This window comes from Neovison vison, chromosome 1 (genome assembly GCF_020171115.1).
Source record: "Neovison vison isolate M4711 chromosome 1, ASM_NN_V1, whole genome shotgun sequence".
Classification (NCBI taxonomy): domain Eukaryota; kingdom Metazoa; phylum Chordata; class Mammalia; order Carnivora; family Mustelidae; genus Neogale; species Neogale vison.
The window spans coordinates 250,494,874-250,521,156 of NC_058091.1; the positions used below are offsets into that span (position 1 = coordinate 250,494,874).

Below are 26,283 nucleotides of genomic sequence, written 5' to 3' on the forward strand. Positions count from 1 at the left end.
CCCCCGCCACTTCAAACCCCTCAGACTGTTTTTCAGAGTCCATAGTCTCTCATGGTTCACCTCCCCTTCCAATTTACCCAAATTCCCTACTCCTCTCTAACGCCCCTTGTCCTCCATGCTATTGGTTATGCTCCACAAATGAGTGAAACCATATGGCAAGTTGGTGCAGCCTTGTTGGAGAACAGTGTGGAGATTCCTCAAGAAATTAAAAATAGAGCTTCACTATGACCCTGCAATTGCACTCCTGGGTATTTACTCCAAAGATACAGATGTTGTGAAAAGAAGGGCCATCTGTACCCCAATATTTATCCAATATTTATAGCAGCAATGGCCACGGTCGCCAAACTATGGAAAGAACCAAGATGCCCTTCAACGGACGAATGGATAAGGAAGATGTGGTCCATATACACTATGGAGTATTACGCCTCCATCAGAAAGGATGAATGCCCAACTTTTGTAGCAACATGGACGGGACTGGAAGAGATGATGCTGAGTGAAATAAGTCAAGCAGAGAGAGTCAATTGTCATATGGTTTCACTTATTTGTGGAGCATAACAAATATCATGAAGGACAGGGGGTGTTAGAGAGGAGAGGGGAGTTGGGGTAAATTGGAAGGGGAAGTGAATCACGAGGGACTATGGACTCTGAGAAACAATCTGAGGGGTTTGAAGTGGCGGGGGGGGTGGGAGGTTGGGGTACCAGGTGGTGGGTATTGTGGAGGGCACGGCTTGCATGGAGCGCTGGGTGTGGTGAAAAAATAATGAATACAGTTTTTCTGAAAATAAATAAATTGAAAAAATTTATAAAACAAACAAACAAAACAAAACAAAAAGCTTCCAGGACAAACAAAAACTGAAAGAATTTGCAAACACCAAACCAGCTCTACAGGAAATACTGAAAGGGGTCCTCTAAGCAAAGAGAGAGCCTACAAGTGGTAGATCAGAAAGGAACAGAGACAATATACAGTAACAGTCACCATACAGGCAATACAATGGCACTAAAATCATATCTCTCAATAGTTACCCTGAATGTTAATGGGCTAAATGCCCCAATCAAAAGACACAGGGTGTCAGAATGGATAAAAAAACAAAACCCATCTATATGTTGCCTCCAAGAAACTCATTTTAAGCCTGAAGACACCTCCAGATTTAAAGTGAAGGGGTGGAGGGACACCTGGGTGGCTCAGTTGGTTAAGCAGCTGCCTTCGGCTCAGGTCATGATCCCAGCGTCCTGGGATCGAGTCCCACATCGGGCTCCTTGCTCGGCAGGGAGCCTGCTTCTCCCTCTGCCTCTGCCTGCCTCTCTCTGTCTGCCTGTGCTCTCTCTATCTCTCCCTCTCTCTCTGACAAATAAATAAATAAAATCTTTAAAAAAAAAAAAGAAGAAAATGTTAAAAAAAATAATAATAAATAAAGTGAAGGGGTGGAAAAGAATTTACCATGCTAATGGACATCAGAAAAAAGCAGGAGTGGCAATCCTTATATCAGATCAATTAGATTTTAAGCCAAAGACTATAATAAGAGATGAGGAAGGACACTATATCATACTCAAAGGGTCTGTCCAACAAGAAGATCTAACAATTTTAAATATCTATGCCCCCAACGTGGGAGCAGCCAACTATATAAACCAATTAATAACAAAATCAAAGAAACACATCAACAATAATACAATAATAGTAGGGGACTTTAACACTCCCCTCACTGAAATGGACAGATCATCCAAGCAAAAGATCAACAGGGAAATAAAGGCCTTAAATGATACACTGGATGAGATGGACATCACAGATATATTCAGAACATTTCATCCCAAAGCAACAGAATACACATTCTTCTCTAGTGCACATGGAACATTCTCCAGAATAGATCACATCCTCGGTCCTAAATCAGGACTCAACCGATATCAAAAGATTGGGATCATTCCCTGCATATTTTCAGACCACAATGCTCTGAAGCTAGAACTCAACCACAAGAGGAAGTTTGGAAAGAACCCAAATACATGGAGACTAAACAGCATCCTTCTAAAGAATGAATGAGTCAACCGGGAAATTAAAGAAGAATTGAAAAAAATCATGGAAACAAATGATAATGAAAATACAACGGTTCAAAATCTGTGGGACACAACAAAGGCAGTCCTGAGAGGAAAATATATAGCACTACAAGCTTTTCTCAAGAAACAAGAAAGGTCTCAGGTACACAACCTAACCCTACACCTAAAGGAGCTGGAGAAAGAACAAGAAAGAAACCCTAAGCCCAGCAGGAGAAGAGAAATCATAAAGATCAGAGCAGAAATCAATGAAATAGAAACCAAAAAAACAATAGAACAAATCAACGAAACTAGGAGCTGGTTCTTTGAAAGAATTAATAAAATTGATAAACCCCTGGCCAGACTTATCAAAAAGAAAAGAGAAAGGACCCAAATAAATAAAATCATGAATGAAAGAGGAGAGATCACAACTAACACCAAAGAAATACAAACTATTATAAGAACATACTATGAGCAACTCTACACCAACAAATTTGACAATCTGGAAGAAATGGATGCATTCCTAGAAACATATAAACTACCAAAGTTGAACCAGGAAGAAATAGAAAGCCTGAACAGACCCATAACCAGTAAGGAGATTGAAACAGTCATTAAAAGTCTCCAAACAAACAAAAGCCCAGGGCCAGACGGCTTCCCGGGGGAATTCTACCAAACATTTAAAGAAGAACTAATTCCTATTCTCCTGAAACTGTCCCAAAAAATAGAAATGGAAGGAAAACTTCCAAACTCATTTTATGAGGCCAGCATCACCTTGATCCCAAAACCAGACAAGGATCCCATCAAAAAAAGAGAGCTATAGACCAATATCCTTGATGAACACAGACGCAAAAATTCTCACCAAAATACTAGCCAATAGGATTCAACAGTACATTAAAAGGATTATTCACCACGACCAAGTGGGATTTATCCCAGGGCTGCAAGGTTGGTTCAACATCCGCAAGCCAGTCAATGTGATACAACACATCAATAAAAGAAAGAACAAGAACCATATGATACTCTCAATAGATGCTGAAAAAGCATTTGACAAAGTACAGCATCCCTTCCTGATCAAAACCCTTCAAAGTGTAGGGATAGAGGGCACATACCTCAATATCATCAAAGCCATCTATGAAAAACCCACTGCAAATATCATTCTCAATGGAGAAAAACTAAAAGCTTTTCCACTAAGGTCAGGAACACGGCAGGGATGTCCATTATCACCACTGCTATTCAACATAGTACTAGAAGTCCTAGCCTCAGCAATCAGACAACAAAAGGAAATTAAAGGCATCTAAATCGGCAAAGAAGAAGTCAAATTATCACTCTTCGCAGATGATATGATACTCTATGTGGAAAACCCAAAAGACTCCACTCCAAAACTGCTAGAACTTGTACAGGAATTCAGTAAAGTGTCAGGATACAAGATCAATACACAGAGATCAGTTGCATTTCTCTACACCAACAACAAGACAGAAGAAAGAGAAATTAAGGAGTCAATCCCATTTACAATTGCACCCCAAACCATAAGATACCTAGGAATAAACCTAACCAAAGAGGCTAAGAATCTATACTCAGAAAACTATAAAGTTCTCATGAAAGAAATTGAGGAAGATACAAAGAAATGGAAAAATGTTCCATGCTCCTGGATTGGAAGAATAAATATTGTGAAAATGTCTATGCTACCTAAAGCAATCTACACATTTAATGCAATTCCTATCAAAGTACCATCCATCTTTTTCAAAGAAATGGAACAAATAATTTTAAAATTTATATGGAACCAGAAAAGACCTCGAATAGCCAAAGGGATATTGAAAAAGAAAGCCAAAGTTGGTGGCATCACAATTCCGGACTTCAAGCTTTATTACAAAGCTGTCATCATCAAGACAGCATGGTACTGGCACAAAAACAGACACATAGACCAATGGAACAGAATAGAGAGCCCGGAAATAGACCCTCAACTCTATGGTCAACTAATCTTCGACAAAGCAGGAAAGAATGTCCAATGGAAAAAAGACAGCCTCTTCAATAAATGGTGTTGGGAAAATTGGACAGCCACGTGCAGAAAAATGAAATTGGACCATTTCCTTACACCACACACAAAAATAGACTCAAAATGGATTAAGGACCTCAATGTGAGAAAGGAATCCATCAAAATCCTTGAGGAGAACACAGGCAGCAACCTCTTCGACCTCAGCCGCAGCAACATCTTCCTAGGAACATCACCAAAGGCAAGGGAAGCAAAGGCAAAAATGAACTTTTGGGATTTCATCAAGATCAAAAGCTTTTGCACAGCAAAGGAAACAGTTGACAAAATCAAAAGACAACTGACAGAATGGGAGAAGATATTTGCAAACGACATATCAGATAAAGGACTAGTGTCCAAAATCTATAAAGAACTTAGCAAACTCCACACCCAAAGAACAAATAATCCAATCAAGAAATGGGCAGAGGACATGAATAGACGTTTCTGCAAAGAAGACATCCAGATGGCCAACAGACACATGAAAAAGTGCTCCATATCACTCGGCATCAGGGAAATACAAATCAAAACCACAATGAGATATCACCTCACACCAGTCAGAATGGCTAAAATCAACAAGTCAGGAAATGACAGATGCTGGCGAGGATGCGGAGAAAGGGGAACCCTCCTACACTGTTGGTGGGAATGCAAGCTGGTGCAACCACTCTGGAAAACAGTATGGAGGTTCCTCAAAATGTTGAAAATAGAACTGCCCTATGACCCAGCAATTGCACTACTGGGAATTTACCCTAAAGATACAAACGTAGTGATCCAAAGGGGCACGTGCACCCGAACGTTTATAGCAGCAATGTCCATAATAGCCAAACTATGGAAAGAACCTAGATGTCCATCAACAGATGAATGGATAAAGAAGATGTGGTATATATACACAATGGAATACTATGCAGCCATCAAAAGAAATGAAATCTTGCCATTTGTGACAACATGGAATGGAACTAGAGCGTATCATGCTTAGCGAAATAAGTCAAGTGGAGAAAGACAACTATCATATGATCTCCCTGATATGAGGAAGTGGTGACGCAACATGGGGGCTTAAGTGGGTAGGAGAAGAATCCATGAAACAAGATGGGATAGGGAGGGAGACAAACCATAAGTGACTCTTAATCTCACGAAACAAACTGTGGGTTGCTGGGGGGAGGGGGGTTGGGAGAAGGGGGCAGGGTTATGGACATTGGGGAGGGTATGTGCTTTTGGGTAAATTGGAAGGGGAGATGAACCATGAGAGACTATGGACTCTGAAAAACAGTCTGAGGGGTTTGAAGTGGCGGGGGGGTGGGAGGTTGGGGTGCCAGGTGGTGGGTATTATAGAGGGCACAGCTTGCATGGAGCACTGGGTGTGGTGAAAAAATAATGAATACTGTTTTTCTGAAAATAAATAAATTGGAAAAAAAATTAAAAAAAAATTTAAAAAAGTATATAATCAGTCACACCTCATAATCCTAGTGCAGCTCTCTCTGCCCACAGGCCCTCTCTCTGCCCACAGGTCCTGTCTCTGTGCAATAATAAAACACCTTTTTGCATCAAAAATAAATAAATAAATAAATAAATAAGTAAAATCTTTAAAAAAAATTGAAGTATATTAACTTACATTTCAATAATTTCTATTTTTATAAGCAATATATACTCAAAAGTCAACCATCTTAATTATTTCACTACCTCTTACTATTAGTTATGATCTTGAGGTCATTGACTTCTATTGTGTTTGTAATGTGGAAATTCTATATGATTTTGTGATAGGGAGCATCTCTCCCCAAGTCCACATTCCATGATGCCATGTTGGTAATTTCAAATTGGCCACAAGGGGAGTGTTTACACCACAGAAATGGAAAAATGCTACAAATCAATGCCTTTTAATTTTTTCAGAGAGCTGATTGTTCAACAGGCTGAGACTGGAGACAGAAGGGAGCCATGAATTTAAGTCACAGAATCAGAATTCTCCCATAAAGGAGAGAGCATAGATGTTTCCACAGAGCATATTTCACAAGGCATATTTTTATGTAGGAGCACCTGGGTCATACATTCTCTTTAGCTCGATTCAAGTTTGGTCCTGTGAAGGTGAGAGAAGGAAGAGTCTACAAGGCAAGCACAAGTCTAACAAAGTTTAGGTCAGGCCAATGGGGTTCTTTGAGCCAAAATCACCTGCCAAAGGAATCCCTCTTGTCACAGGAAAAAAGCTTTCTTGAGTTGCCCTCCTGCACTCAATCTCTGTGTGAGAGCAGCCTATCTGAAGCAAAGCCTTGGGGCAATGTGGAGGTAGGCACGGAGACAACGAGAGAGATGGGCAAGTGCAGGAAAGAAAATGGTGGAAGCTGGAGAAGACTGGAGGCCACCAAACAGTGTAATGTGGCTGTGATACAGGGCTCAGTAGAAGCAAAGAGTGGGTGATGGCGATTATCACAAGTTTAATTAAAATCCACTCCTTTGCAACATCTATTCAAAAATACAATATATTCTCTTGACATCCAAAATCTCCAGAGCTGGTACTCTCTCAGCTTTGTGGGTGAAATGTCAAAGACCTGACTCGAGCTTTGAAGGAAAGTAAGAAAATATTATTCTAGATAGACTGGCTTTTGTCCTTCATCCCTTCAGGTCACCAGCTTCCTGAACTTGAAGCTGTCATCATGAATGACGGCAACGGTAACATGCGATGGAAGGAGCAACATTTCCAAGTCACCCAAGAAGAATGTCGAGGAAGAGCAAAGTCAAACCCCACTGTTCAAGTAAGCAGAAGGCATTTATTCATCCACTCAATCATTTTTTAAAAGATTTATTTATGAAAGAGAGGGAGAGAGCACACACAGGGAGATGGGAGCAGAGGGAGAGGGAGAAGCAGAATCCCGATGAGTGCAGAGCCTGACATGGAACTTGAGCTCATGATCCAGAGATCATGACCTGAGCCAAAACCAAGAGTCAGACACTCAACAGACTAAGCCACCCAGGCACCCCTCAATCAATCAACCAATCAATCATTATTGGACCCCTGTCATCAGCTGGACATTAGTGTTCTAGTGATACAGCAGTGAACAATTCAGAAAAGGTCTTGCCCTCATGAAGCTTACATTCTAGTTGAACAAACAATAAAGGAATGAACAAAGTGATTAAATAATATGAAACTTCAGGGATCAAGTCTTGATGAAGGTAATCATCAAAGATGATGATACAGGATGATGATTTCATCCCACAAAAGTAGTTAGGAAAGGTCTTTCTCAAGAAGTAATGATTGAGCAACAACCGTGATTAGAGTTTTCCCCTTTCCTGATGAAGACTATAATTCAATTCCAACTATTCTAGTTCCTTCTGGCTCAAAATAATCACATGTCAACTAACACAACACCCACTTAATATTGACCTCATTCTCTATCTACCACCTGCTCAAGAGCTAATGGATATTACAGATAAATACTTTGAAACAGAATAGTCTTTGCTAGTTTCTTTGTTCCAAGGGCAATTTTTATTTAAAAAAAAGCACTGTAATATTTTGGGGGAAAACAGTAAATTTTTAAAAATAATGATAACTAGAATCCTATGAATATGTAAAACAAGACCACAGGGATTCTTACAGTTTTTTAACTTTTTTTCTTTAAAAATAACAGTTACTCCTTTTATTTTCTCTCAAGACATAACATGTGCAAAATAAAAAAGTTCTTGCACATTTAGGTTTCTACAATTTAAGCATTATTACCTTGAGTTATTAAAGTCCACCCAATTTTGGATGATGAGGTTGAAAAGGTAGTTCATATACAAAATATGAGAGACCCAGAAAGAACCAACCCTCCCCCTTTTTTTTGTTACACCTAGGAATTAGATATTTCATCTGAAGCAAAATAATTCATCATTTTGGCTTTGATATATTGACTAAATTATTGTATCATATTAAAATATATTATTGTCAAACCAGATTTACGAGCCATCTAAACAAAATTCATAATGAGAAAGATTATCTTTTTCTCATTAATTATAAAATCAATTTTATAACATGGCTCCAATCATTGGAACATGATGACCAATACTAGCTCTGCTTTCTTCGTAATCCTCTGTAGCATGTCATGCTTCATAGAAGTCAAGTGCAGAGCCTCCAAACATGCCTGTGATAGGCAGTGACTACTGTGACGATCTATTTTGGCTTTTGTCAACAAAGATTCAGTTCTTTACCTGAATTTCAGGGAAGCAAAATTAAGTTCTATTGTAAACCCCTGGGAAGCTATGTCTCAAATCCCTGATCATGGCTGGAACTGCAGAGGGGACCCTGTTTCTGTCTGTTTTCCTAACAGTCCCCATGTCCAAGCTGCAGCTACAACAAAAGGTTCAAATGTTAGTCAAGCAGTATATTCTCTGTTTTGTGTGGTCTTTAGGAGAGGTTACAAGAATTCCGCTTTTAGGTATTTCAAGATCACTTGTTCCTTTAGCGTCTCGATCCTCTGCTAATAAGTATACCACGGCAGATTGCCCGCTTTGTGGCATATGTGGATTTTTCCTTTGCTTTATCACCATTGAAGAAGTCCAGGCCGTCGATACAGGAGGAAGAGCAGCCTTTCATAAGCCCACAGCCATGCAAGTGGCAATTTTCCTCCTGATCGCACTTCGGTGATTCCTTCATAGAAAATTCAATGAAGGGTGCTAAGCTGGCGTGTCAGTATTTTCAGTGAGTCCTGTGCCCGTCTATCACAAGCTCCTTTCTCAAATCCTGGGGCCCTGGCTCTTCCTGGTGCATGCTAGTCGGGGCAGAGTTTTCCAGCAGAATGGAAGGTAGGCTATTTAACGATCTGCTGGTGGGTATTTCTAATAAATATTTAATTAATGAATGAGTTTGGGAAGGTCACCAGGATTTCTCGCCCTCCATTTTTTTTTTCATCAGTTCTGTTTCATTAGCCCAGTAGGTCCTTTCACAACTGAAAGAAAGATCTAAAGATCTGAAAGACTCACATTATGGAAGGGCATCATTTCTAGAAGTTTTCTTTGATTATTTCTTTGATTACTACTCTGCCATGGCACCTTTTCCCCCTTCTGTATTAGCAATTGTTTCGACATTGAGTGTCCTGGATGAGATTTCCTGTTTTTCTTGTGGTTGTACTTCATTCTCTGAAACACAAATTCAGCCTTAGCTGAATTTCATATTCCTCTACTGAATTTTTAAACTGGGGAACCACTGTTTTCAATTCCAAGAAACTCCTCTGGTCCTCTAATTCCATCCCTACAAGAGTTTCAATTGTATTCTATGAGGATTTCCTCTGCTTTCCACGTTGGCTCTGCCTCTGTAACAGAAGTTTCTTGTCCTTTTCCACACCAGCCGATCTTGCTTCCATCTGAGCTGCAATGTTCCCATGAAGCGGTTGTGATGTTTCTCTGTCTCTTCATGTGACAGCGTGCTGGCTTTCTACACCTGTGCATCTCTCTGGTTCTTTTTTGCATACTGACAGCCAGGGGAGGGATTTTTCCTTTGGTGGTTACCAGTGATCCCCAAGGGCACTTTGTGAAAGCCTCTCAGTTTACAAGTCCAAGGAGGGATAGGCTGACCTTAGCTCAACGTAGAAACTATCCCTCTTGAGATGCCATCAGACAAGGGACACTCAGCCTCTCACAACTGTGTCATGCAAACAGAAGATGCTTTTTTTCCCTTCCCCCATGTTGGCCGGCCCTTCCCATGCAGCCCCTCTCCTAGTCCACTCCCATCAATTCCAGCAATCCCCATTTATATTTTGTTCCCATTTGCATATTCTTTCAGGAACTTGGTATCTCACAGTGTGTGGAACTTCTTCAGGTTGCCAAGGTCAGCCCCTGACTTTTCCTGGATGGCTGTATTCTCTAGGATGGGAATGTGAAGCCAGGTCACCATCTTCCCAGAAAACCACATCCACACATTTTAAAAGCATTCTTAGTTCTGAGGAAGATAACACGCTCCTGGAAGATGAAATCATATTATTATTGCTTTCCTAAATCACCACTCTAGAAATAAAATATATACAGAAATGCACAATAGTACAAAAATAGATTGGGATAAGGTCACACAAATATGTAGCTTTTATAATATTCATTAAATGCTCATTTTTGATTTACCAGCCCCATCACTCATCTGGTTACTATAAAATGGCTCAGGTTATTAGCTAATTTTTCATAATAGTAATGATAGCTAACATTTACTAGCTATCTACTATGTGTCAGGTCCTGAAGTAAGTGTTATGTATGCATAAAGTTATTAAATTCTCATGAACCCCCTATGAAATAGGTAGTATTCTTTCTAACATATTATAATCTAGGAACCAAGGCCCTGGGAAGTTAAGTAACTTACCAAAGTCACACGGCTAGTAAAATGATTTATTTCCCTAATTAAATAATAGCTTTAAAATAGCTCATGTATCATATTTTCCTGTATCCCCAACTGTGTTTGGCACTCAGGCCCTCAGTAAACAAACAGTAATTGAGAGAAGAAGCAGTGTTTCATTCATATTTGATCTCTAGAACACAGAACACTGCAGAAATGTTTTAATTATAAAGTAAGGAATTAACAAGCCATGGAGATTTAAGAAACAAGTTCACATAAGATGACCTAAAGCTATTTACAGAAGACTTGACTCTTAGCCACTAACCTAGGTTGCTGGAATCCAAATATGGATTTGGATACAATACATTGCCTCTGTCCTTAAAGAACAAGTAGTCTGAAGGGAAAGTAGATGCTTAAGCAGTTAAATATAATAAAATGCAATGGTTTTTACATGTCTATATAAAGTGCTATAAGGCTACACATGAAAAACTACTAATTTTTCAAGTGAGATCATAAGGTTTTTTTCTTCTTATTAACAATTGAATCACACATAGAAATAAACACCACTGTAAAGTTTTTTTTTATTAGAAAGTTTATTGCATTAATCTATACTCATTTGGTGATATAAATGACAACGTAAGCTAATACTGACCAGAGTTTACCATCTTTGGAAAAGAGAGAGATTTTCACACTGAAAGTAATTTTTGTTTGCTACAATCAGGAAAATTCTTACGTATTTGGATTTTTTTCCTTTTAAAAATACATGCTGCAATTTGTTCATATCAAAAGGAAGCGTGGAGTAAATACTGAGTGAAGACCCAGTGTCAGACCCAGTGTCAGAAGACCCTAAAAGGGCAGTTTGCTATACATCTTAGTGAAGAAATAAGCACTCATCCACCCCTTGTGACTCACACTTGCCCATCTGTATACACTGCCATGACGTAAAGCTTTTAAGATCAAAATATCTATTAAATACTGAGTTGGAATAATAAAGACATTTCCTGAAGATAGAAGATTGGTTATTTAAAAAAAAACATAACCTTAAGATGCAATTTTTATGACTTCATCTTATTCTAAGTGGTAACTGGACTGCTAATATTGACATGAATTAATAGTGTAATACTCCTATGCAACTTTTTCAATATTTATGGTTTAAAACTCCCCAGTAATTGTCAAGTACTGCTGTGGCTCTTAGGATGGTCCACATTTTCATAAAGTGGTTTGCATTTCTCACAGCACACAGTGGTTGTGCTAATGGAGTTGGCTGGGACAGGTTGTAACTATCTTACAAAATTCTACCTTGGCTTTCCTAAAATTGGTGAATATAATTTACCATAGAGATAATGCTAAACATATTAAACTCTCTTGGCATGACTACTATGGCATGTGAAAGGAATTTCTATCAAGCACTGTAAATAATTATGAAATATTCCTTATCATATAATTCACTATAAGTAACATAATCTCCATATGAAAGTGAGTATATAAGCTATTACTTGGGCCACTTTTGGTGTATTTATCTATAAACACAAAGAGTTTATAAATTGTCTGACATATCTCCCTCTAGAGAAAGAAGAGTTTGGCTGACATTCTGACGTGAATGGCTTTTCCTTCGTATTGCCAAGCATATTCACTGCTCTGACCAATGTAGGATATGAGGAAGAAATTAATCTTAGGGTCCCAAATGAATGAGCTCAAAGATCATGAGAATAGATTCACGGTGTATGAAGAATGACATCATCACTAAATTACATTTCATATATCTGCAGGGGTCCAAAAGGCGGCAATTTCAGCGGCGGGGCGGGGAGGAACTTGCCAGGTCTTTTTGTCTTTTAATTTTCATTCTGACAAAAGAAATTCTCTCCTTACCCAAATCTAGATCAAAATATCTAGGAAGTTTAGACTTCTCAATTAGACCTCTCCAAATATACCATGTTGTTTTTACAATATCCAAAGGCTCTATGTGTAATTGATGTTTGAAAAATCTAGAGTGAACTCGGGTGAGCAAGACTCACCTCTGAAACAAATATGGTGTCAGGACAGCATCAATCCTGAGCAGCTGGTCCAGCAGAGAGAATGCACAGGGAGGGATGGCAGCGCTCCTTCTGAGTCCACATCTGCTGCCCAGCTTTCTGCTTAAGATGCTCTTGTCTTTGTACAGGAAGCTCTCAGGATTTTGGTGGTTTGTTTTTTGTGTTTTTGTTTTTGTTTTTGTTTTTGTTTTTTGTAATATAATGAGAAAAAAAGTTTGTGTTTTTTTTTAAACTATATTGAGGGCATTATGGGGAAACTCAAATGTATCGTGGAGCAATGAAGAGGTGCTTCTTAAACAAGAAGGGGGATAAGACTTTTTTTTTTTACCAGAAAGGACTTTTCATGGCTATTGACCCACAAGTGTCTCCGTTAAATGTCTACCCACCCCCTAGAGCCAATGGTCCGCCAAAGGGTAACTGCTGAAATGAACCAATTGTTTCTAAGTCGTGTTCCAGGAAATTAAAGATGTCCTTGAATTAACTTTGGGGCTCTTGACAAGAAACAGCCATTAAAGGAGTGAATGTCCAAAGTGTGTATTATCTCCCTGACCAAACCACCATCACAGGGGCAGGTATGTGATATGAACTCACTGGATACCCCAACTTGATAACTGGCAGGGACAATGCCTAGCAGAATGGGTGCACAAATACCTATTTGTCAACTGACTCACTGAGACACCACATAGGGTTTCATGTCTTTAAAAATTCACAGCCACTGTTTCCTCTCATGAAGTTGCTTCCTCCTGCAGCTTTTCAGACATTCTGCTCACCCAGGTAGGTCAAGGAGAAACCGGCTTCCTTGCATCACGTTGGCATTCTCTTCAGACAACTACCTTGAAGTGAAAAATGTTAGTGCATGACAGGTATGCAAAGGATGACTATCCATTCTGGTTTGCTTGGGACAGTCCAGATTTACGCCCACTGTGGGTTAAATATTCATAATGCCCTCATTTACACTCATAAGTGTCCCAGTTTGGAAGATCAATTGTGTGATCCTCCCAACGAAGGTCTTCGGTAAGACCAGTCTGTGGTACTCGTTCCATAATGAACAGTTCCTCACTCCCCTACCCCCTGGCTTAACCAAGATTTGGAGCCCACAGATCAAAAGGAGCTCCATTAATATTAAAAAGCTTCTCTATTTCGATTATAAGCCACTCATCCCTGGTTACTTTGCAATTTTAGTAATGGCCAATTTTAATAGATTTGATTCATGTATTTTCATCTCCTCCCTCTAAAAGAAAAAAACAGACAATGCATTTTATCAAGCAAAAAAGATAAGTGGCAATAATACAAGAAACAATGAACATATAATATAATTTTTTCATTAACAGTCCAAGCACTACAAAACATAGAATATACAACTTAAAAACAGAAATACAAATTAATGAAAAATGGGGTACACGTCATATTAGCAATGCAAAAGACCAGCTTAAGCATAGTTTCTCTAAATCAACAATTAATAAAAGGAAAGTGCCCTTTTCTCAAATATGCACAAAAATATTCCGGTCACTTCTAGGGAAAAGTTAATCAAAACTTTCTGCTAATTCTATATTACAGCATGTATTACTAATGGTTTACAAAACCGAAGCGTCTTCTTACACTTAAAATTTACAACATTTTCCAATCATTATACACTCGTTTAACCCGGTCTGTCAAAAATAAAATTATTTCATTTCCATATTTATGAAATAATTATTGATATGTTATGGACCTTCAGTGGTGAATATGTACGATAGGGACAATGATCAGAATGACATCATGGGTCAAAAGTGGGCCAAGGGTCCAAGTAGATAACCCTCAGCCAACTACACCTGTATACTGATTCCTGAAATAATTCTACTACTTCTAAAATAAGTCTAATTTTTCATTTCTTCATCCTAAAAAAAAGTCTAAAGTTTTCATATTTAAATGGGCTAACCAATTCTAGAGTTTACTCAAAGTCTCTTCAGGGATGCCACTTGACAGAACATTTCTTCCTGGGTTCATATTATCCCTCTAAGTCTGAGTCCAGCTGAAAAAAATAAACATAAGGACTCAATACTATACCCCTTCACTTCTACATGTTTAGTGATTCACACTAGATTTTATGATAACTGCACAATCCTCGGTACAGGTCTGCAATGCGAAATAAGAAAGAAAATATTTAAATTTTAATTGTTCAAGCCATAATGCCAATAGCCACCGTACCCCATGACCCCCTCCCGAAGACCTCTGTGCAGTCATGCTTTCAGCCCAGATTTTATAGGAAGTCATGCTTCATGAGTGCAGTTCTAATGCTTAGAAGAACAGGAAGTCACATTGATCTCTCCTTCCGAGCCACCTGTACAAGGTGGACCTACGGTCAGTCAGCCTTAGCTTTGAGCTTTCTGGTTCATGTCCAACAGTTGCCTACCAAGTAGATTAACATTCACCTAAGGTGGCAAACTTGAGCTGGAGAAGAACCGAACTGCAGTTCTGGAAACTGTTTCAGCGGCTACCAAGCAGTCCTTTGGTGTCATTCACTGCCGCTGCCGCTGCCGCCGTCCTCTCGCTTGGGGGAGGGTGAACTGTCTCGGACTGGCAGCAGGTCATAATGGCAAGGGATGTGACTGTTCTTTGGGAGGTCGTATGGATCCTGGGTGAGATGCCCATTATTGCTGAATATTCCTTGGACAACACTCACTGTAGGTTCTGTGACAACCAGGGACACATTAATTTATCAGCAATGGAAAGTTTTAAAAAGAATAGAATATGGCATTTCTTGCAAATCTCACACATATAGGAGGAGCACTTCTAGAAATGTAAAGAAACATTATTTTAATGAACAAAGGAGGGTTTTATAATCACATTGAGGTGGCTACTCTACGTCTGTCAGACCAGCTGATGTGTACATTGGAGTTCTGAACAGAAAGGTGACCGCAGGTTGGGATGAAGATACCCAGGGACTAGACAGAAACCCTGGATGTGAACTGTTGTCTGAAAAGCACTCTGTAGATAATCTAGTCCAAACTCTTTACCCTATAGGTGAGAAGACTGAGGTCCTTCCAGGGTAACTCAATTCATGGAAATACTTAACAAGGTGACTTTAGGACTCAGGACCCTGGCTCTCAGTTGAGTTCCCATGTTAAAGTGGTGGGTTAACCAGACGGTTCAAAGGGGGATTGTAACCAACTTAAAAAAAAAAAAAAATTTAGGTCACTATACCTCCCATTAAAAAAAAAAAAAAAGCTGTCTTAATTCTTTAAGAAGTTATCTTTTCAGAGACATGTCTGTGACATTAATTAATTACTAGCTACTGGAGTTAAATTAACTACTTCATTTATAAGTTAACAAGTAAAAGAGAATTTTTTGAAGTTTAAATCATAAACTTGAGAGAGACAGAGAGGAAAAAAAAAAACCTAACTAAATACATAGCCCTATTCTACCTACCCGGTGACAGCTCTGATGTGTTTCAGCTTTCCCCAAATGGTATTTGTAAGGGGCAATCAAAGTAATTCTAATTTTAAATTGAATTCTTATTAATTTCCATCCCATTCACATCCAAGAATATTATCAATATATCAGACAAATTTAAACGTAAAATTTTTCCATCCTGCTAAAAGCATTAATGTAATGAATATGCAACCAGGAAGTAGAAACACCTGTTTCATCCCCTTGAACCATTTGTTTAGGCTAACTCCACACAAGAGCTAATGTGAGACATATGCTATTCCACAGGTGTGCTCAAATAGTCACTATGGTTACAAAACAAAAGATGGACAGCCAAGTGAGAGATAAAGAAAATTTACTTAATTTTGCTAAATGCTATTTTTGTTTCCCTTAAAATTTATTTGACACCAACTAATATGGTCACTGAAAACACAGGTTGCACTGAAAATATGGACCAGTGTCTTCAATCATGTTTATAAGAACTGTTACTGTATGCTCAAGGACTTTACAACTGTTTTTAAAAAATTCCTATATTAGGTTCTTTCTTTGGTTAGGGGAACTCACCAACTTCATAGACATTCTTGTTGGCTGAAGTTGAGTTATTGATCTCTGCATAGGGGGAATCTCTCCGTGCTGGTGATTTCATCTCCACATAGCCACACTCTGAGTTTTTGGGGATAAGTACAGGTGGGTCTTTAATAGTGGCATATGGGTTTTCAGAACTGCTTAGGGAGCAGTTACTTGAATTATATTCAGAATTCTTTCCCAGATCTGTGAAGAGAGATGGGGGAGAAAAGCAAATGTTATTGCAGGGACATTTTTTTCTTGGTGGTAATATACTCAGGTTACTTCTTTCTCTTTGTAGCTAGTTTTCTATAATTATATATACCAACAGCAACACCATACATTTTCCACCTGTTTTGGAGAGGATCTGCTTTAAAATTACCCATCTGTAAATTTTAGCTCCACTTTCAGGTGAGTATCAATGTAAAACATTGTGGATTTGATTTCATTTTGATTTTGTTTCACACTCAAAACTATTTCCATTCTAATTTACTAATAGTCTCTGAATTCTCAGCGGCTTCCATCAAGAAACCACCCGTGGATGCCCCTGGGAGCACAAGATAGTTCTATCATTGTGGTGAGGGAGGTCTTTGTGACGTGAGACTTCCTTGTAAAACTTCAGGACTGGGCACAAGAAGTTATTCATGTAAAGATGCTGAGCTCTTGTTTTCCTTGCTATTTCCTTTTTCATACGTTTCTCTCTCTCCGTAAGTCCTATATCTTTTCAAAGAAATATGCGTGCTTCCCCAGCAAATGGAAACCTTTGTTCCTGCAGACTTATGCTCTAACACCATGCACCTACAGTCACGCTCTTGACCTCAGTCAAACATGTCTGGGTGTCTGGTGGTGTAATTAACCACACCAACAACTGACCATTTTCTCTACACTGCCACTTTTGCTTGTTTAGCCAATAATTTCAGTCTCTGATATAAACTGTTTTTAAAATTATGGTTCTGATAGATGTATTTCTTCCTTAAATTTACACCATACCTTTCAAGGATTTTCCCATATAGCTTCTGTCAAGTCCAAAAGCTCCTGTGATAAAGAAGAAAAAAGTCCCCAGTGAGATCTGAAAACAAGAGAAAACCCATCTAATATTCCAAGGTCATGGAGGAGGATGGTTTGGGCACCTATGATCTGCCCACTGCAAGAAATAACCAAGAGTGCTGCTTTTCAAACCTTTGTTACCAGGTTGCTTGATATTTTCAGCACCTAGAATTTAAAATACATATATATATCATTCAGATCATCCTCCTACTCATTTCCAGTGACTTCGGGAAAGGTTGATCAGTACAGGAATGAAATAAGGCATGGGTGAATTGGTATACTTGACTCAAGTTCGCACTGTGGAAAGGACATAGCCAGGGCTAGAACTGAAACAAAGGACTTCAATTTCATCACTTGCTCACCACATGACTTTGGGCAAGCTCTCTCTCTGTCAATTTTTTTTTTAATCTCTAAAATGAGATAAAACTTTACAGGGCTGGTGTGATCATTAAGTGAACTAGACCGCATGAAAAGGGGTCCTAAACTCTGAGGCGCTGTATAAATGAATGGTAACACAGAATGTGTCCTACGACCCCCAGCTTCATTTTACATGGAGGCATTCCAAGATCATTCCATGATCTTTTAAAGAAATGGTATAGTCTTATATCAGAAACAGAGAGTAATGACTAATGACAAATATTCAAATAAGTAGGAGAATGGCTAGGGGACGATCCCCTGCGACTGTGCATGTCTCCTTTAGAGTGGTAGTTGACTCAAGTTCTGATGTCCTGGAGGACACACTTCTGTGAGGAAAGAGGGAGCATCCCTTAAAGGGAGAGGGTGTGTCTAATATCGTGGGATAGGATACAGGAATGTCCTCTTTTCTCAGAGAATATTTTCTCTCTTTTGGGTCTGGGTTGTGAAGCCTAGCCATGCTCCTAGCTGGTGGGAAAGGTACCCAATTATGTAGGTAGGCAGGATAAGGATGTATAGTGAATTAACCTACTAATCAAAGTAAGCTCTGGCCTTTGCCCTTAGTTCCTGGGAGGGGATCTCTAAGTCCTTGGACTATCCTACCCAGTAACAGTGTTTTTGTTTACCTGGGGCCTAGGACTACACTGGATAGTGTAACAAAGAGATTTATGGAAGGGGATTTGGGCCACTTCATGTCAGCTCCATCTCCAGATGGGCTGGTCAAAAGGTCAACCACATGGGCGGTCAGCCATGTTGACCTTACCAAACTCTCATAAAAACTCTAGACACCAAGGCTGAAGTGAGCTTCCTTGGCTGGTAATACTTCATGCCTCTTGTCATATACTGTAGCCAGGAAAAGTCAGCACTTTCCATGATTCTACTGGGAAAGGACAGCTGGACGTTTCTGGCTTGGAACTTTCCTTGACTCTGCCCACTGTGCCTCTTCCCTTGGCTGATTTTCACCTGTATCCTTTGGCTGTGATAAACTCTAACCATGAATATAACAGTTCGCAGGGAGCTCTATGATTCTTTCTGCCAAATTATGGATCCTGAGGGTGGTCTTAGGGATTCCCAGACTTTTGTAAAAAGACCGCATGAAGAAGGGTAGGACCTGTGGCCTCTGAGAACTCCCTATGAAAGAACTCTGTCTCTGCTGCTCTGCTCGATTCACTTAGCTGTCTCCAGACTTTAGCAAAGTCTTGTTAACTGTCCATCTTGATCTTAGCTGTGTAATGGCTAGCATTCCCCCAAGAGGCTCAGGAGAGGAACAGCCTGAGGTGGAGAGTAAATTAGGGAACAAGAGTGGCACCGTGACACCAGCACACCTGCCAGGTTTTCTCTGGAGGCTGTTTAAATGAGGGAGCAGGCAGGTTTCCTCATATAAACTCCCATTTGTTCCAATCCCTGGATAGATGCTTTCAAATGCTTTGCTTAATCTAATTCACACAATGAGTCACAACATGATCACTAGCTCTATGCCACAAATGAATGGATTTTCTTCATGGGGGTGATTAGCCCAGTGCCATATAACAGAACCAGGAGTCGACCCCAGGGTTTTTTGTGCCAGGTTTAGGCTCTTTCAGACAACATCACAACAACTTCTCCATCATGTCAAGCACATACACATTTCAGCATCCATAGTGTGCCCTACCCTGTCCATTGTAAGGGAAGACTTTTTCTGGCCAACAACTATAAAGGGACATTAAATGTAGAATTGCTCTTGGATGGAAACTCATGAAGGAGACCCAGAATTCCCAATGAAGATGTTACATTCTCAGTCTGGTGGGTCTTAAGGAGATAAAAAGCAGAGAAGTTTATAAGTTACCACGGCAGGGACTGGGTCCTAGAGTTAGGACCATATGAAGCAGGTGAAAGTGGAGTAAGAGAAATTTTCCCTCATTAGTGCCAGCGAGTACTTTGCTGATATCAACTCACATATTCCTTGGAGCTACAAGAAATCTCTCTGATGTTATATGATTTGGCTGATAAGTATACTGTGTATCTGGTATCTAAATAATTTGACCGTGTTCAGAAATCCACAGCTATTTAATAATATGGATAGAGAATGCAGACAAAAGTTAAGAATTTGTATTTGTTTTTCTATTTTCACATTTACATTTCTACAGTAATAGGGGATTCCAGAGCCCATACTGACTTGTTCCTCTATCTGGCTTAGGTTATTTGGCGTATATGGTGTTCCCAGAAAGAGCAGGGGAGGAGTAAGTAGTTGGAAGATGAACTTTGAGACCTGGCTTTACCCTCTTCCTTCCATGAAATCCTCTCATGGGCAAGAAGTTAACCTCTCTGGGTTTCCCAGTTTATTCCTCTAAAAAACAAGATTCATGGAAGGGCCCATCCAGTAAGGTCGTCAGATTCAGCAAATAAAAACAAAGGAAGGACATTTCAATTTGCATTTCAGAGAAACAAAAATAATTTTTAGGGTAAGTATGCCCCATGCAACTTTTGGGATATGTTTATACTAAAAATATTTGTTGCTTATCTGGAATTCAAATTTAACTGGGTTTTCCTGGCCACTCCACCATCAAATAAATACAAAAAAGGGTTTGCTATCCATAAGGTGAGCACATATCAGTTATGGCTTCATCAAGCACCTCCCTGAAATCAGGGGCAATGGCTTGGTAATGGCACAGTTCACTCAGTAGGGTGTCACAGCAGCTCTTTAAGGCTGGTCCAGGAGGCCTCACCCCCTTTCCAGGAGGCCCACAAGATCAAGACTGTTCTCATTATAATACATCGACATTATGTGCCTGTTTCACTCTTGTTCTCTCTCAAGTGCATGGTGGTTGTCTAAGAGCAGCACCAAGCGTGGGATCACCAATGACTGAATGGAGAAGCAGATATGAGAATCCATCTTCTCTGAAGCCAGATGTTAAAGAGATCCAACAAATATAAAACAGTGCCACTCTTCTCACTAATTTGTTTTTGTTTCAGAAAATGTGGGGTTTTTTTTCATAAAAATGTGTTTTACATTATCATGAAATTAATTACTGTTATTATAAACAAAGCAGTAAATAACTCTTTTAAATGGTCTCAGTTTTAATTTGTAATGTGGTATCAATAGATATAACCCATATTGAAAGAAACTCTTCAGGGCTCCTGATAACTTTCAAGAGTTATGAAGCGGGTCTGATTCCAAAATGTTCGAGAAGCACTGACTATATTCCTGTTGATAGCTTCATTTCCTCACCTAAAGGGGAAGCGGCCCTCAAGTATGGGTGCCCCATATTAAAAGACAGCAAAGGGGAACACACATCCTGGTACCAGCCTGACAGAATTCAGACCCCAGCTCTACCATTTAATAGGCTTTAAGACTTTTCTCAGGGGACTGACTCAGTTTCTCAACTGTTACATGAACATGATGATGACATTAACAGTACCTACTTATCAGAGTACTTGTGAGAATCATGTAAATTAATATATGTAGGGGCGCCTGGGTGGCTCAGTGGGTTAAGCCGCTGCCTTCGGCTCAGGTCATGATCTCAGGGTCCTGGGATCGAGTCCCGCATCGGGCTCTCTGCTCAGCAGGGAGCCTGCTTCCCTCTCTCTCTCTGCCTGCCTCTCAGTCTACTTGTGATTTCTCTCTGTCAAATAAAAAAAAAAAATCTTAAATTAATATATGTAGAGTTAGAATGGGAGCTACAAGCAGGCAGAGATTCTCATCTCTTTTTATCAATTCCTGGCACACACTAGGACCTTAATAAATGTTTGTTGGGTAGATAAAGCACCCAGGACATTAATAAGCCCCACACAGGCATTAGGTATAATTCTATCATTCTGGTTTTTTTCATGCATATTTCCAATAGATCTCTTTGGCACATCATAACTCTATGAGTATCTGAGGGGACTAGAAGATAAGGGAGCTTGTTGAGGATGGATGTTGGGAGAACTTGCCAAGCTCATTGAGGTAGCCGCCATGTTTCCAGTCTGCTGGCAGTGTTCCCGTGCAGTCCACCACTGGGCCTCTCTTCCCAGGATTCACATTTTTCAGATTTACAAACAGCTGATTGTTCTTCGACTGTTAAAAATATAAACCACCAAGATGTAAAAAGAGAACATAGCATAGCCAGCACAGTGTTACAGAGGTGGGAAAGGACATCTGTGGCATGGATCACGGGCTGGTTCTTCAAGGAGGCCACGCAAGGGGACAGAGGTCATCATGGGGTGGGCCTTAGAGGGCAGTAGGAGTATCCATCCCTTGGCCCCAACTATTCCCCTACTGCTTCAGATTCTTCATCTCCCTTAGTCACTCTATGCCCATTCAACTTGACTTGAGTTAATGTACATGGAACTTTGAATTTAAAAAAGTTAAATTCTTGGTTGGAGCTCTCCTGTCAAACACTGTATGATTTCTTATGAATCACCAGTGACTCTGAGCCATTTTCTTAGCAATAAACATGAGGATAAGACTATGTACTTCGCCTCCTTCCCTGAATATGTAGGAGAACAAATGCAATGATGAACAGGAAAGTCTTGAGGGAATGGAAGGGCTATTTAACTATTAGGTGCCATAATTAAAATCCAGCAGCATTAATTTAATTGCAATGGAATTAATTTGATTAGCTTGGTTTTCGTCTAGCAGAGAGCCAGAATATGACAATGGAGATTATAAATATAATTTGGGACAGTTGGAAGGAAGAAATGCTTGGAATTTCCAAGCGTCCTCAAGGAGACTGAGGGTGAGGTGAGTGGTATGGGAGGAGCAGCCCTAGGTGTCCACCCTCTCTGTGTACCTATAAAATGAGGAAAACAATCACTCTTGAGTCACAGGATCGATGTGAAGATTAAATGAATTTATATTTGCAGATTGATTAGAAATGCTTGGCGTACAGTTTCTATTTGATCATTTTTGACCTACAAAAAAGCAATTTCCTGTGGTTAAACCTAAATCAACACATGCAGCTGTTTTTGTGACAGGGGGACCCGGCAGGGCACTGGAAGACAGGTGGTCTGAAAAGACAAAAGAAAGGACCCAGGATGGAGTCTGCTAAGGTCAGCTCTGAGACATCATTTTAAAACCTCAGGCAATATCAGAAACATTATTCCAAAGACCTACACCAGAACCAGTACAAACTGGAGACAAGGAGACCGTGACTCACACTCCAACTGCCTCCCTCATGAACTGGGGAGCTCTGTTTCGAAGTGAATGTAACTCCCCACCACTCGGATTTTTCACCAGTAAATTTGAGATTCTAATATGCAATCAACAAGATAAGAGATGTAAAGTGCCCAGAGCTGAAGCTCTCCCTCCATGCTCCTTCCTGTACTTTCTCTTCCCTGTCCCGGGTCAGGGCCTGGGAGTCACTTCCTCTCACCTTAGTGATGGTCATCCTGTCCCTGTTGTTGACATGAGGGGATGTGGCACACTGGGTAAGCGTGTGATAACTGGGGTTGGTGAAGTAATGACTGTTGGCGCTTCCCCCATTGCTGTGGGGAAGGGTTTCTGTAAGAAGAGAAGGAAATGATTAAGATGACAGGCTCCTCTAAGTCTATGTGGAACAAAGGGAAGCAAAATAACCAGAACAAATGTTTGTACCGCTTCCACATTACAGGCTGGGCTGAATCCCCTCCTGCCCAGCATACGCAGCAAAGCTTCTAGAAGCAGCAGGTGCCTGCCTTCCTACCTGCTTCCTGGAAAACCATGCACGTGTCCTCAGACAACTCCTCTTCGCCTGGGAAGCCATCACTTCGAAGCTATGTCTGCTGGAACTTGCCTCTTTTTTTAATCTTTTTGAAATCTTTTTTTTAATCTTTTAGACCCTATAGTTCTCACCATAATATTCTGTGCCAGAAATATACTATGAAGCAAATCAGCTGCTTTAGGTATTCCCCCTAGAATCAGCGTATATATAAACATGTAACCCATCCTACAGTAATTGTCTAAAATAATAAATTACTTTAAGTGTACAAATTCCTTAATTTAAGTGGTTTCTTCTCCTCCTTCTCTTTCTTCTCCTTCTCCTCCTTCCCCTTCCTCCTCTTCTTTTTCCCCTTCCTCACTACCTCCTCTTCCTCCTTCTTCCTTTTTTTCTTCTCCTTCTCCATCTTTGGAGAGAACAAGCATGGGCAGGAGTGGGCTGGGAGGAGGGGCAGAGAGAAAACCTTAAGCAGACTCCATGTTCAATGTGGAACCTGATGTGGGGCTCGATCTCCCAACCCTGAGATCACAAACTGAGCTGAAATCAGGAGTCATCTAACTGACTAAGCCACCCAAGCGCCCCTAAGTGGTTACTTTCTCTGATGAAGGAGCATATCACTTAAAAATTTACATTTCTGGGCACATTTGAAAGAAAGATTTTAAAGAGTTTTCTTACAGAACAGCTTTGTTCTTGCTAATATGACAAAACTGTTTCTTATATAAGTTTGTTGCCATGTGATTAATGATTTGTATAGGCCCAGGTCCAGAGACAGAAGATCTGGTTCTGTTCCCTGATGTGCTCCATGACCTTACCAAACTTATGGGTGCCTCCTCCTCTCCACTCCCAGTCCCTGACATATGACAAAAGCTTAGGTGCCCAGCAAAGCTTCCTCCTGGTTGAAATTCCCAAGGTCTAAAGCATAATGAATGAATCCATAATGAATCCAGTTTAAAAACCCTCATGGAATGAAAAAAATAAATAAAAAAATTAAAAATTAAAAAAAACCAACAATGAATACTGTTACACTGAAAAAAATAAATTAAAAAAAAAAACCCTCATGGAAGAAGACAGTGATGATTTTGCTACCATTGACCTCTATGGCACAGCCGTAACAGTGTATCTTTTCCAAACACAATATTTGCTCAAGGCTACTGGACAACAACAGAGAGCCCAGCCACATGCCCCAGTTTCAAAGAACCAGGATGAAACCTTCCTTCTCCAGGAGTAAGATGGCCCTAGGGACCAGTCTTACCTGAAATGGCATAGTCTGCATTCATGACCCTCAGAGCAGGGGTGTAGGTAACTGCTGGCATGCTCGATTCCTTTCCCTTCTGCTTCTGTCTATAAATAATGAACAAGGCCAGCAGGAAGAGCACCACCAGCACAAGAATGATGATGCCCACGATGGCCCCGATCTGGTAGGAGTCAGCAGGAAGAGCCGTACTTGTCCTGCTTAGGCTGTTCAGGTTTCCAACTATGATGACACCGGCTAGTGAAAGGAGAAGACGAGATCTGAGGAAGGTTAACAGGTGCCAGCCAAACGTCTGAACTCAGTTTATAAACTTCTCCCAGTGGGCCCATGACGGGATATTTTCAGTTCATGAAAGGTTAATTTGGAAACTTTTAGAAACTGCAGGAGGAAAAATGAACATTCTTCATTTACGGATGTTGTCGGCTGGTCTGTGCCTGGAAAAAGGCAGCTCTATGCCTCAAAAATCGGACTGGATTTCCAGAACCCATAGACTTCACTGTAGGGTTTGGGAGCTTCTCGCATAAACACTAAATAGACACTCAGACCAGACCAGGAATTCACTGGAGGTAATAATTTATCTAGTTTTTGTTGTTGTTGTTGTTGGTTTTTTTTTTTTTTTACCATGCTTTATTTCTTAAGCAACAGTAAGCTTATGAAAGGCTAACTTCTAAATGCTTCAACTGCCTAATTAATTTTATGTCTATCCTTAACATTTCTAAGAGTAATTGTCCTTCCAAGCAAGGAACTCCATTATAAATCTGGTCCAAGATGAGGGTCTGCCTTATCCTAATTTTAGTGGGCTTTTTACCCTGGGAGATACTGCGCTATGCAGTTATTTTCCATGACCGAAAGGTCCGTCCCAGTTAGCACCTGACAACATGGCTCTAAAAGCTTACTTATTAAAATTTAAACCATAGCTTTACATAATTCTTTCTTGCATTCAGTCTACTGAGGACAGGAAAGATATGAACCATGAGTCAAGAAACTGGGTGTCTTAAAAAAAAAATTGATCCAGAGGTGCTGAATTTTTCTTTAAGCACTTCGGCCGGAGATTTACCATCTAACTATAGAGGAGGAAACTGGCCCCAAAGCAGGTGCTTCCAGCTCAAACATCCCTAGAACTTTATGATTCGGAGGGCTGCACTTATTAGACACCCAGCCCCATAACACAGAGCACAGAGACCAGCGCCGTGTGATCACAAGCCATGTGTATTAATGATGTGATTGTGAAACTCGACCTCCTATTGTTAGGACAAATACAAATTGTGAGCACGTAGAAGTTACCTAATGAAAGGAAATGAACTAGGAATGCCTATGTAGTGCACAATTTCAGGGGATGGCACCTACAACTCTAGAGTCCATGAGAGTGTTATCTCCTGAAGATAGCCACACAAACCAGGAGCTCTCTGGGCATCACGCTTCAGAACCATCAGAAGAAATTTCTCAAAGGCCCCGCACAAGTTTGTTTGTTTGTTGTTTAAGTTAAGCATATGCCTATCATACGAGCTAATCGTTCTACACCTATTATTTACCCAGGACAAATGGCACGGTATCTCCGTACAAAGACTTGATACACTATTGTTCAT

At 40.1% G+C, this 26,283-nt stretch overlaps 1 protein-coding gene across 6 annotated transcripts in view; it reads right to left on the reverse strand.

Annotated features, from left to right (window-relative positions):
* Positions 1–13,520: 13,520 nt before the first annotated feature.
* MEGF10 (multiple EGF like domains 10) overlaps positions 13,521–26,283 on the reverse strand; it is a 343,784-nt gene continuing 331,021 nt past the window's right edge. For all 6 annotated transcript variants that reach the window (XM_044228414.1, XM_044228404.1, XM_044228423.1 and 3 more), the window contains 6 exons: positions 24,698–24,934; positions 23,122–23,249; positions 21,701–21,824; positions 17,318–17,362; positions 16,328–16,534; positions 13,521–15,025 (listed from right to left, as the gene is read on the reverse strand). In XM_044228414.1, coding sequence (XP_044084349.1) covers positions 14,850–15,025; positions 16,328–16,534; positions 17,318–17,362; positions 21,701–21,824; positions 23,122–23,249; positions 24,698–24,934 — 917 coding nt within the window. In that variant the 3' untranslated portion in view covers positions 13,521–14,849. The remainder of the gene's footprint in view (positions 15,026–16,327; positions 16,535–17,317; positions 17,363–21,700; positions 21,825–23,121; positions 23,250–24,697; positions 24,935–26,283) is intronic.